The sequence below is a fragment of the Copadichromis virginalis genome, linkage group LG22 (assembly GCF_057382275.1).
Source record: "Copadichromis virginalis isolate Kocher_CV1m ecotype Utaka linkage group LG22, C_Virginalis_male_GT1.1, whole genome shotgun sequence".
Lineage (NCBI taxonomy): Eukaryota > Metazoa > Chordata > Actinopteri > Cichliformes > Cichlidae > Copadichromis > Copadichromis virginalis.
The window spans coordinates 6263768-6277880 of NC_140638.1; the positions used below are offsets into that span (position 1 = coordinate 6263768).

The 14113-nt window shown below is 36.7% G+C and overlaps 1 protein-coding gene across 1 annotated transcript in view; it reads right to left on the reverse strand.

Moving 5' to 3' along the window:
* Positions 1 to 5321: 5321 nt before the first annotated feature.
* LOC146682558 (putative HLA class I histocompatibility antigen, alpha chain H) overlaps positions 5322 to 14113 on the reverse strand; it is a 60879-nt gene continuing 52087 nt past the window's right edge. Inside the window, exons 4-10 of the mRNA XM_085446210.1 lie at positions 11997 to 12263; positions 8900 to 9178; positions 8500 to 8802; positions 7900 to 7995; positions 6750 to 6767; positions 6510 to 6578; positions 5322 to 6181 (exon numbers count right to left, since the gene is read on the reverse strand). Of these exons, the coding sequence (XP_085302336.1) occupies positions 6532 to 6578; positions 6750 to 6767; positions 7900 to 7995; positions 8500 to 8802; positions 8900 to 9178; positions 11997 to 12263 (1010 nt within the window). The 3' untranslated portion in view covers positions 5322 to 6181; positions 6510 to 6531. The remainder of the gene's footprint in view (positions 6182 to 6509; positions 6579 to 6749; positions 6768 to 7899; positions 7996 to 8499; positions 8803 to 8899; positions 9179 to 11996; positions 12264 to 14113) is intronic.

Genomic DNA, 14113 nt, shown 5'->3' on the forward strand with positions numbered 1-14113 from the left:
CTAAAGTGACGTAGTGATTAAAGACACATACCAATCATGTATATTTGTGTCACAGCTGTTATCACATATTTTCTGGAGTTACTTGTTCTTAATTGTCATGAATCGCTGTGCGGCAGGCAGGAGTTGGACCCAAAATGCAGGACTCACAGACTCAGGGGATGAACTCAAAATCACAGCTTTATTTGCTGGCAGGGAAAAAACATACAAACTACACTAATCTAAACTGGGAACAACAAACTAAAACTCACAGGGAGATCCACACAGCATGAGGGACGACGCGACACAGACTCAAAGAAACACAGGGTTTAAATACACTGGGAAGTAACGAGGGGAATGAGACACAGAAGGAGAGCACAGCTGGGGGAAATAAGAACTGACGAGACAATGAAGCGTAACCTAAACACATTCACATAAGACACGGACCTTCAACGTAAAACAGGAAGTATGACACAGAGACGCGAACTAGACTAGGGGAGACAGAGCAACTAAGAAACACAGACAACATCAACAACAAAGAGACACAGAGGGCAGCTACTAAATACTCAGAGAACTAAACAGAATACAAGAAAACCAAACTAAGACACTACATTAAAGAATAAGCTGGGACAACAAAGAGAACTAAGAACATAATACAAAAAACTCAGAGGCACAAGAAACTCAAAACACTGGGTCACTGACCCAGGACCGTGACATTAATCATATTCTTACTAATGCCATTTTAAAAGTAGTTTAAATTATGCTCATGTTTACACAACTATGCAATTAACCTTGAGTTCCCAGAGTAATCCAGATACAATTATTCATCCACCCACAAATTTATCTTGCAACCTATTCCACCTGATTTGGGGCAAGAGATAAGGTACACTCTAACAGGTCTCGCCCAGAGAGAGAGAAAGAGCAACCATACACTCTCACATCCACACCTGTGCTTCATTTAATCACCAGTTAACCTAAAATGCGCGTTTTTGGGATCAAGTCAAAGTGAAAGAAGTGTAAAAGAATTGTTCCACAAACAAGCATCCAACAATATACCAAAGTAAAAACACGTTTTTACAGGTAAAAGTCTTGCAGTCAAAATCACGCTTAAATAAAAGTCACGAAGTAAAAGATTTATATTTATCATAATTGAAGTTTAAGAGATTATTGATTTGTAAGCAGTATTTATATTATAAATACTGCAGTATAAATTTTATACTGTGTTATCTGGTTGAGGTCCATCAAATACAGTTCAGCAGTTTAAAGCTTGGCAAACCACCGGGGTCATCCACCTCTGTGTAACCTGAGAGTTTGTGACATGAAAGCCTGCACACTGAAAACACGAGAAGAGGTCAAGATCAGATAATGCTGACTCTTTAACTAGAACATACTCAGAGGTTTAAGATGCAAGTGTAATGTGCTTGTAACTGTTGTATTTCATGAGCTTATAATATGATTTAAATTCCTGAAAAGTCAACAAAGCTGTCAAATATAAAAACCAAAGCAAAAAAGAAAAGATTTTATTTCTAAAATATTGGGATAGACAGACCAGAGAAAAACACGTACTGATGAAAAACGTATACACTTAATAACTTTGGGTAAGGTTAGACACTAAATGCTGCAATGTGAGGATAAAGCAGCCAGAGCAGAGTAAAGGTGTCCAATATTCAGAGATTCTCATGTTTTATCTCAGAAAAGCAGCAAAGTAACCAGTTTAACCAGATTACAGAGGCTGTTTTCAGCGTTATAACATGATGATGATGAACTAGAGCTTTAATTATGTAGAGAAAATGAGCAGGTTTTTAAGATGAATTCAGAGAATGTGAAATGTCAAAGAACAAATGAACAAAGTCAGTGATCTCATTTAGCTTCCAGCAACATCACATATTTTAAATTTGAGATTTGCCTCTTTATCTTTTAATTTGCCTGCATATGTAAACTTACAACTTCTGTCATTCAATAATTTCTGCTGTCTTTAAAGTGGGAAGAAGTATATTGTTTTCACACCAGAACAAAGGAATCCGCCTAAAATCAGACAGAGCTCTGATGCATTTCCTGTTTTTATTTTGAGAGGTTATAAAAACACAACACCCTTCTGAAGCATGAGTTTGTGTTTCTTTGTTACCTTCCTAAACTTAGATTCACACAGCATCACCCTCACACAGATACTGGTGTGTGTTGTCACTGTGACACACCCAGCTGGTGCTCTTTTGGGCTGTGACATGCAAACAAAGAAATGACATAAGTTGAAGCTCCAGCGGAAAACTTCAGCAAATCTGATCATTCACGGTGTTAGAGCGCCGCCACTGGACTCAAACAGCACTCCATCTGTGCCGCTTTCTGAGAAACCACGTGATGACTCTGTTAGGTTTCGTTTTTGTGTTTATGAAGCTGGATCTGGTTTGATTTGCAAGCGTTGGCACACAAACAAAGAGGCTGTTATCTAATTTAAGCGCCAGATAGTCAAGGCTTTTTGTCTTCCTGGTTTTGCAACATTGCTGCAATGATAAAGAAATGAAGCTAACATGAGAAAAACTTTAGCAATGTAGAACTATGTATGTATAAAACACATAAAACCACAATATTTAAGTATTATTGTCTCAATCCAAGGGTTACAGACATAATATTATACATTTGGAATATAAAAACAAAGTTGTATGTTTTTGGATTTTAAGACTTCTTAGTTGTTTCTCTTGTCCTCATCTGACATTTTTTGTTTGTTTTTTGAGTAGGATTTGCCACAACATCCAATTAAAAAAACATTTCTATTTATCTCTCTCTAAGATTTGGATTTTTGAGATGTGGGTCAGCATCAGAATTCAGTGGGTGGTGGTAATACACCTGACTGTAACAAAGAAGGGAAAAAAAAATATGTCTTTATTGTTTAGACTCCGCCAAAATCAAAATGAAACTGCCGCATGCACAGTAGCTCCTCTCTGACCAATAGGAATTCAAAGCTGGCTGCATCTTAACAGTAACCAGGCAAAAAAAGGGAAATAAGATTTTCTTTGGAAAGTGAAACTTATCAGGCAGAATGACCTTAGAAACAAAGAGCTAGTGTTGTGTAGTCTGTGGGCTCTGTGTCTTTAACCACTACGTCACTGTAGGCCGTCTAATCCAAATCATGTATATTTGTGTCACATCTATTATCACATATTTTCGGAAGTTATTTATACTTAAATATTAAAATATTGTTCCAGGAAAGGTCATCATCTTTGGATACTTCAACAGTTAAGCATAATGTAGATTTATCTACAGAAATTTTTTCTTAAATAATTTTTAAAAAGCTTCTTTCAGAGTACAAATAAATAAATTTGATTATAATAAATGTTTTGATTTCTAATATAGCTGCTTTTTTGTTGCATAATATTTTGTTAGCCAGAGCAATTTAGAGTTTACAGAGACTAAAAATAAGAGTAAATTTTTTTTCCAGTGCTTTAAGAATGATTTTTTAAAGCTTTGGTGCAGCTCACTGTGCTCAGGGTTTTTTTTTTGTCATTCAGCTTTTGGATTTAGTTTCTCCTGGACCTCAGCCTTAAACTCAGAAACACATACTAATCTAACCTGACAGTTTTACTAACATTAAACATAATACTACCATTTTTGAAAGAAACACCTTTTAAATCTCACATTGGAGTTCAGAGCACATGGAAGACATGTAGCTGAGAGCATCTCAAGCCTTACACTGTTACAACACCAAACAGTGGCTATAGATGTAACACCATTTGGTTTTAAGAAGCCTTGATTATTAATGTTCAGCAAACATTATTTCAAAATCTCTGCACTAACAGTTCTTTTAAACTCCGTCAAGCTGGCTGGCGGTCATGTGTCAATTCAAACAAAATGGCATGAGACTGGAATTAAATTTTGCCATCAACTGGTAGTCTTTATTAAATAAAGTATGAGTTTACGTGCCAACACACGCCAAAGAACCCAACCCCTCTAAAAGCAGCTGGCTTCCTTTTATACTCTACCTGATTCAGGCGACCATTCTGGAAAAGCACAAGTCTATAAAGTGTGAAGGTTGATTCTGTTCATCTGGACGTAGTTTTCAGTGGGAGAAACATTTCGTCACTCATCCAGGTGACTTCTTCAGTCTCAGCTGACTGCAGGTTTCCCATAAACAGTACATTTGCACAATAGCTGAAACCAGCCCACTGAAGGAACAATGGGCTGTGAGGTCAGTTACTTCATCATATGCAAATTGTCAAGTCTAGTTTTGGTAAACCAAATGAAAAAAATAAACATCCACAAAAGCAAACATCGAACCACAATACGACACACACAAAATACTTTTGTCACAAGGACACTTAATGGACTGGAGCTGGCATCATTACACCTAAGCTTACTGAGCTACTATCACAAGTTAAATTGTAGCTAATCCATTAATATTTGGGCTGGATTCATGAAACTTTAGCCAAGTGTACATTTTATTTAAAAAAAAAAATAACAGAAATTTGGATTTGGGACTTTATTGAAAAGCAAAAGTACAAACAGGAGAGAAAGAGCTATGCAGTTTTAGTGATATATAAACAGAGACAAACCCACCAATGTGTTAAAAACATAACCCACACAACCCTCCAGAATCTCAACTTGAACTAAACTCTAGAAGAATGAGATTCAATATGTTTTGGACCAGAGAGCAAAGCTTCATATTTTCTGGGGGAAAATTTGCTCCATGCCCAGGAACATCAGCAGCGCCTGTACAACAGAGGGGCTAGACTCAGTCAAATTTCATCAATTTGGTTTGTAGTAATTTGTCACACTTCTGTTTTGAATGGAGTCCCTGCCACCTTCCAGCACCTTTTAGACTGGGTGCTGCGGCCTCACGCTGCATATTCTGTTACTTTTTGGATGATGTCATCATACACAGTGACACCTGGGCAGAGAATGTGGAGCAGGTGCAGTCCTGGAGTCCCTGAGGCAGGCGGGTCTCATGGCCAACCCAAAGAAGTGTATGGTTGGATGGAGGGAGGTACAGTATCTGGAGTACCACTTGGGAGGCTGGCAGGGCATCCCAAGACCAAAAAGGAGGTGAGTCACTTCTTGGGGTTGGCTGGTCAATACCCCTGGTTTGCTGTACACTGTGCTAGAGACAGCTGCTGCAAAGCTGCACAACCAAAAGAGTGGAGACAAAAAAATATATAAACATTGAACCATCTTGCAACGCTGTGTCCGTGGGGTCCTTTGTCACAAGGACACTTAATGGACCTGAGCTGTCACTATGACACCTGAGCTTACTGAGCTACTATCACAAGTTATATTGTATCTAGTCCATTAATATTTAGGCCGTATTTATGAAACTGTAGCTAAGTTTACATTTTATAACAAAAAAGTCACAGCAATTTGGATTATTTGGGACTTTATTGACAACCAAAGTACGAAAAGGAGAGAAAGAGCAATGCCGTTTTACTGATACATATTCTACTAATTAATTTTTTAAAGTTTACAGACAAATGAGGAAAACCTTGAAAAATCCTGAACTATAAGCAGAAACACATCTACCAATGTGTTAAAAACATAACCCACACAACCCTCCAGAATCTCAACTTGAACTAAACTCTACAATCAAAAACCCTCAAAACTTATCTTAAATCAAACAACAGAGAATAAACATCATCTTCATTAATTAAGAAAAAAATTCAGACATACAGAAAAATCTTTTAAGGTCTCCTGGAATTCAACACAAGATTGTCTTTTAAATCAAATTTTACGAAATACACAAGTAAACATGTACAAAATTTGAAAAATATTATGATTCGTTTATCACTGAGAGTGAGGGAATCTCAGCATTCATGAGTGATGCAACAATTTACAAGAAAACCCCAGAAAAACTAAACTATTGGATTTTTGAGTGAAGATGAACATACAAAGGCTTAATTATGATTGTACTACAACTGCTGTGATGATTCCATTGTTTCATGTCTCTCCAGGCGGTCACATCTTTGTTAAATCTTTCAAAGAAAGACTTTTTTTAAACTGAAAACAACAAATTCAGAATAATTTAGTTCCACCATTATGATGTTTATGTTAAACATTTGCCAACTCATTTTCAAACTTCTTGATTAACCAGCATCTGCAACTATATTTTAGATTTTTTTTAAAACAAATTTTATGATGTGAACAATCAATGAATTCTAGTTTATGGAGAAGAATGAGCTGAACCACATCTTCTTTCAGCTCCTCTTTAGGTTTATCCATAAACCTACAGAGATAAAAAGAAACACAATAAATGTTAGGATTGTTCAGATCCACAAATAACCTACTTACAGTTTCATTAAGATCTAAAATAGTCCTGATTCAGTCAAGTATTTACTTCATATGTTTCTGAATGGAATTAACACATTTGTTTTAATTTAGTTAAATCATTTCATGAAACGTTATTTTGAAAGCATTTTTCTTTTAATATGATTTAAAGTTATACTAAAGCACTTTTTTTGATATATTTAAACAGGAGATTTTACTACAACCACTATTTTACATTAGTTTAAAAAGAAAGCTAAAACATGAGACACAAATATGAAGTAACTCACTGTGTGCAGAGCTGTTTGTGGTTTAGGCTTGAGGAAGCATTTGCTCCTTGACTTCACGGTTCTCTACAGCTGTAGGTCAGAAACACAATGTTAGTCCACATCCTGCTCACATCTGTCACTTTTACAACAATCGAACACAACAGGAAACAGCCCTGAAAGACTGTTTAGATTAAAGTACAGAAACCCTTTTTAATTTAGTGTGGACAAGAGATTAGAGAAAAGGGACAAAGTTTAACTTACGAAATGGGGGACGTTTCTCTGAAATAAAAAGGAAAAAATGCACCATTTTAGTATTTTGTTATAAATGTTAACACAATTTTTTTTCATGTATTATACAAGGCATGAAACATAATTTCATATTTTAATTTTGTAATCTGGACAAAAGCATTAATTTAATTTGTAAAATTAAAAACATAGACACTGGGCTTACTCACTAATGTGTTTATAGATATATTCTGACTTTTCCCACAAAATGTGCTCATGTTAAATTTATAAGTAAAGCGACCGATGGTAGAGAACGTACACATTTCTAATGCAGGTAAAGGTGTACCTTAGGATGTGTTTGTTTGGCAGAGTTGATGGTTAAGAAAAGAGAAACAATTGTCATTGACATTGTGGAGGACTATAAATACCTTGGAGTTCATATTGACAATAAACTGGACTGGGCTACAAACACCACAGCACTTTACAGGAAGGGCCAGAGTCGTCTCTATTTTTTGAGGCGACTGAGGTCCTTCAACATATGCCAGAAAATGCTGAGGATTTTCTATGAGTCTGTTGTGGCCAGTGTGATCCTCTATGCTGTTGCATGCTGGGGGAGCAGGCTGAGGGTCGCAGATGCCAACAGACTCCATAAACTGATCCGTAAGGCCAGTAATGTTGTGGGGATGGAGCTGGACTCCCTCAAGGTGGTGTCGGAGAGGCGGATGCTGTCCAAGATAAAGACAATGTTGGATAACACCTCCCACCCACTCCATGACATGCTGGTCAGTCACAGGAGCTCGTTCAGTGAGAGACTGAGATTACCGAAAAGCACCACTGAATGACACAGGAAATCTTTCCTGCCTGTGGCCATCTCTCTGTACAACGCATCCACTTAACACACTGTTTGCTGCTACAACTACACATGTTTCTTTTCCAACTATTTATTTATGAGTGACTTATGTATGTATGTATATATATGTATATATTGTACTATTCTTAGTTAGCGTATTGTCTGTCTTGTCTTAATGTTGGTTTATAATGGAGCACTGTAACAAAAAATAATTTCCCCCAGGGATCAATAAAGTATTCTGATTCTGATTCCTCTTACTATCATTATTATTGTTTGCACTATGTCATCATTGTTGTTTACATTATACAAGAAAAATCCAGGAAGTTTGTTTCTCACCTGTCCTCTTTTTGTAAATAATGAATGCGATCACAGCGATGGCAGCAAGAACAACCACAGCAACAACAACAGGGATGATCAGGGAGAAGGAATTTCCTGTGGATCACAGAACAAACAAAAGGTGAGAACAAAAAGTTTCCAATCAGATAACAATCATGTACAAGAGCTTCGTTTATGGTCACTACATGTTTGTCTCACTAATTTTTGTTTTCATTCCAACAATAAAAGTTCTGCCATTAAATTTAATTTCAATACATTGCTATGTTCAAATTTATTGGCAATGTTTCAAAATATACATTTTCCCCCATTTACTATTTAATCTTCGAAAACTTTTCATTAGTCAGGTAACTACAGAGATTATAATTGCTTAACAGTGGCCACATATAAACATGTTTTATATTCATCAATGTTCAGCAAGAACAGAAATGTGGTGGAAAAACACAACTTGGTCTAAACTGATTTAGGCCTTAAAATTATTCTGACAGAAAGAAAACCTAAACAAACAGATTATCTCATCCAACATAAACCACAGGGTATTGCAGTAATTCAAGTGTGTGTTTCCCATGTTTATCACTCATCTGATCCTGATTCCAAACTCACTTTCATTGGTCCTGATCTCTGATTTTTCCAGTTTGGTGACGATGTCCTCGTTCACACCGGAGAGCTGAAACACACATCTGTATCTGTCCCAGTCTTCAGGTTTCACAGATGAGACATCCAGGTAAACACTCATCTGGAAGGTCCCGTCATTGTTGGTGAGAATCTCTCCTTTGTTCACACCCTCATGAAGCTCCACTCCATCTTTTTTCCAGACCATCTCAGCTCTGCCAGGATAGAAACCTGTAGCGTGGCAGGTGACTGGAGAGGAGGAAGACTTCTGGAGGAGAGACACTGTGGGAAGAACTGAAGGAGAGAAGAAAGAATTTTAAAGTCTGATCACATTTTACCTTTTAGACTCTACATCACAGAAGGTTCAAATCAAGTCATGTCATAACTCCACCTGTTCTCTGCAGAAGACTCTTCCCATAATCCAAATACTTCTTCAGCCACTCAACACACTCCTGTGTAAGATAGCGCTTCCTGTATTCTTTGTCACGTTTGTTATTGTCCCACCTCGACTTGGTCATTTGAGCCTGTGGTTTTGGAGAAATCCATGTCGCTGTCTTCAGGTCAAATGCTATGAAGTCTTCACCGTCATATCCAAACTGTTCAGAACCATCTGTGTCTCCAGTCTCATCATCCCATTCACAGCTAGTCATCATTTGTAAAATGTGGGTGCCTAAAAAACAAAGAGATAGACAGAGAGACACATGGGCGTGAGTAAGAGTTGAGAGCAACGTCTCATCTGTACCTGAACTGTACAAGAAAAAATTTAATGAGAAAATTTCTGTCATTAATTAATCCGTTTTTTTAAATAAATGTGTTATATTCTGTATACTTGCCTTACTAAAGCCAACAAAAATCCAACTCATATGAAATAGCACACCTTTACAAGAGCAGGTTCAAAGTCACACTGACCAAGAAAACTGTTAAAGGACGGAACAGGGATCCCATATTTATATTTGTTATGATTTGAGTTGTAATTCCGAGAAACTTGAATGATTCAACCACAATGGGTAAAGTGAGGGGAGCTGTGTTGTCCTAAAGCTTCCAAAAACAGAAAAAGGCACAGTTTTAAAACTACTTTGGAAGAGTCTGCTAAAAGCTGACGTAAGATGCCACACTGCCAGCTGTAACTTAAAAAACACTCCATTGCTGTTAAAACAGACTTGCACATCCTGTTTTCCTCTAAAAGTATGAGTAGATGGAGTGTTTCCCCATTGAATCAATGAGATTGCTGTGCAAAGCCATTGGTGATGCAGCTTCATAACACACCAGCATACTTCACCTATCTGTGAATTTCAAGGTTTGTGAAAACTGGTGAAAAGCTATCTGGCGTGAACTGTCTGAAAGTGATCAATCTGAGCAACTAATCACAGAGAGAATAAACAAAGACTGCTGCAAAGACATATACTCAGGTTGACCAGTGTCACAAAGTTTTGTTTTTTTCAGTGTCCACTACTGACCTTTTCACATGGTTAACGAAACACCTGACCCCCATTCCTACAAAACTGCTCAAAGAAGTCCTGCCATTAATTAATTCTTCAATCTTAAATGTTATCAATCTATCTCTAATAATCGGCTATGTACCACAGGCCTTCAAGGTGGCTGTAGTTAAACCTTTACTCAAAAAGCCATCTCTAGACCCAGCAGTCTTAGCTAATTATAGGCCAATCTCCAACCTTCCTTTCATATCAAACATCCTTGAAAGAGTAGTTGTCAAACAGCTAACAGATCATCTGCAGAGGAATGGTTTATTTGAAGAGTTTCAGTCAGGTTTCAGAGCTCATCACAGCACAGAAACAGCTTTAGTGAAGGTTACAAATGATCTTCTTATGGCCTCTGACAGTGGACTCATCTCTGTGCTTGTCCTGCTAGACCTTAGTGCAGCGTTCGATACTGTTGACCATAATATCCTATTAGAGCGATTAGAACATGCTGTAGGTATTACAGGTACTGCGCTGCAGTGGTTTGTATCATATCTATCTAATAGACTCCAATTTGTGCATGTAAATGGAGAGTCCTCTTCACACACTGAGGTTAATTATGGAGTTCCACAGGGTTCAGTGCTAGGACCAATTCTGTTTACATTATACATGCTTCCCTTAGGCAGCATCATTAGAAGACATAGCATAAATTTTCACTGCTATGCAGATGACAGCCAGCACTATCTGTCCATGAAGCCAGGTAACACACACCAATTAGTTAAACTGCAGGAATGTCTTAAAGACATAAAGACCTGGATGGCCGCTAACTTTCTGCTTCTTAATTCAGATAAAACTGAGGTTATTGTACTCGGCCCTGAAAAGCTTAGAAATATGGTATCTAACCAGATTCTTACTCTGGATGGCATTACCTTGGCCTCCAGTAATGCTGTGAGGAACCTTGGAGTCATTTTTGACCAGGACATGTCCTTCAACGCACATATTAAACAAATATGTAGGACTGCTTTCTTCCATTTGCACAACATCTCTAAAGTTAGAAATATCCTGTCTCAGAGTGACGCTGAAAAACTAGTTCATGCATTTATTACTTCCAGGCTGGACGACTGTAATTCATTATTATCAGGATGTCAAAAAAACTCCCTGAAAAGCCTTCAGCTGATCCAAAATGCTGCAGCAAGAGTCCTGACAGGGACTAGAAAGAGAGAGCATATTTCTCCTATAATGGCTTCCCTTCATTGACTTCCTGTTAAATCCAGAATTGAATTCAAAATCCTGCTCCTTACATACAAGGTCTTAAATAATCAGGCCCCATCTTATCTTAATGACCTTGTAGTACCATATCACCCTATTAGAGCACTTCGCTCTCGCACTGCAGGCCTACTTGTTGTTTCTAGAGTATTTAAAAGTAGAATGGGAGGGAGAGCCTTCAGTTTTCAGGCCCCTCTTCTGTGGAACCAGCTTCCAGTTTGGATTCAGGAGACAGACACTATCTCTACTTTTAAGATTAGGCTTAAAACTTTCCTTTTTGCTAAAGCATATAGTTAGGGCTGGACCAGGTGACCCTGAATCCTCCCTTAGTTATGCTGCAATATGCCGGGGATTCCCATGATGCATTGAGTTTTTCCTTTTAAGTCACTTTTTTCACTCACTATGTGTTAATAGACCTCTCTGCATTGAATCGTACTTGTTATTAATCTCTTCCACAGCATGTCTTTATCCTGTCTTCCTTCTCTCACCCCAACCGGTCGCAGCAGATGGCCCCGCCCCTCCCTGAGCCTGGTTCTGCTGGAGGTTTCTTCCTGTTAAAAGGGAGTTTTTCCTTCCCACTGTCGCCAAAGTTTCTCTGTATGTATTATTGTAGGGTCTACCTACAATATAAAGCGCCTTGAGGCGACTGTTGTTGTGATTTGTTGTTGTGATTATAAATAAAATTGAATTGAATAGAGAATGTTAGTTTTGATCAAAATCTTTCCATGTCATATTAATGAATGAATAAAACAGTTGAAGTATGAAGACTCTAAAAATATCTTAAAATCTAAGCCATAAACAAACCTCCACTTTGGTTGAAGCGTTCCTTGGCAACTCCCATGTTGACTTTGTAGACTTGTTGAGAACTTACAAAGTTCGCCGTGTTCATTTCCAAGTAGTCTGGGTGAGCTTTAGTGACTGTATGTGCCCAGTCGTGTTTGAGTTCAGCTTTTGTTTTGAGGCTGTCATAGTGAATCAATTCAATCTCATCAACAAGCCCAGCAGCAACAAACTCTGGCAAGTCTGGGATTCCAGAAGATGCAGTGAAGAAATACTTCAGCGAGTGAGACACTGTAAGAAAAAAAATCAGTTTTTAGATTTAACAAAAAATACTACAGTAGAGTAATGATAATGATAAAGTCTGATGCATAGTATACAAAACAGTAGATAATTTGATTCATATTTATTATACAGAAATATTATATCTTTACAGATTTTCTTATTCTGAGATAAAAATGTACATATACAAATATTTAAATAGCAAAATACAACTTCAGCACCACTAATTTTAAAACACTTTGAGTTTTGGCACTAATATCTAAATCAGTTATGCACATGATAACTTATGTATGTTCTCCCTAATTACAAATTGTGAGTATTTCAAGCAATAATATAGACTAGTTCCGTTTCTGTTACTTAAATGTGGGTCATTTTTATATTTTCATTTTTATTCTGTATTTTTCATATTTGTATGATAACTGATTTATCTATTTCTTGATGTAACATGCATAAAAATGACACAAATATGTTTATATATGAAAAACTGAAATGTGTGTATATGTATTAAAACCATGGTGTCAAAAGTGTTTTATGATTTAAAAACATGGGTGGTGGCACATGCTAGAAGTGCTTTTATGCAATCTGCCCTGTGTAGATGTGATGTGGTGCTATATTCCTGTTTAATACTAAATTTCTCCACAGGCAAGGCACAGAAATTCCTGTCTCTGTCACAAAATGTTTTCGGTTTTAATATTTCATTTTTAAACTACTAAGTGAGAAAAGTATTTCCCAAACAAATATCCTGTTCTCATGATGAGTGTGCTGAGTTATTATACTCAGCTGACATCATTGATAGTAATCTGTCACTCTCATTCTTTCACCTGTAATCCATTAAATCTGTCAGTAACAATCCTTCTGCCTCAGAAAGTTGACTGTTCATCTGAACGTAGCATTTTCAGTGGAAGAAATATATACTGTGACAAAACTTTCCTCCCACAGAAAACACAACTCCAGATGAACAGTCAGTTTTCTGGGTTTTCCTTGCCTTGGTGGTTGAGCACGCATGAAGACCATGTTGAGTTATAATGGGATTATTAAAACCACACATGAATAAATATTGCGAAATATTTTTTATTCTATTCAATTGAAATGCAATAAATTATTAAGTTGTGACTACTATTAAATAGCATACAATGATGAAAAAGATAATGAGCATTTTATTATAATTATCAAAGACTGAGCTGAGTACACTTAATTGTGGTATTAAAAACTATTAACTGCATTTATTTACTACTAATTACACTAAGAATTTATGCCCTTTAACTAATTTAATTACGTAAATTTTTTTTATTGTATTTATGTAACACAAGAACAATGTGAATTTTAATGGAATCTGGTCAAATTAAATTTACTTGATTGGTATACATTCAGTTTATAGAAGCACATTAATTTTATTTTTCAGCTGCATTATACTGAAAATTATTACTTCATGTGTAATAAGTGTTAAGATAAGAATAGTTTTTTCTCTGAGTGTACCAAAAAAATTAGAAGGTTACATGAAGGTTACATGAGCCACGTGACAAGCCACATTGTGAATCGCGACGCGACTTGAAACTGATGGTTCTGAACTGGGAGCGGCTGCCGCCCTTGTTGACAGACTTTACTTTCAAAAGGAGAAACGCACCATTTAATAACACTTTTTAGAAGTTCAAAAAAATAAAAAAGAAACAACAACTTACTGATCAACTACTGATTTATAAAGAGAAACCCCTTTTAGGTAAAGTGTTTACATTTTTTTAAAGAGTTTATTCAAGAGGTTATACCAGGAAGTCTTAAAACTAAACTTCGAAGTTTAAGAGACGATCAGTAAAAAAAAACTTTAACTGACATATATTTGACTCACCTCCCACCACCCCGTGTAT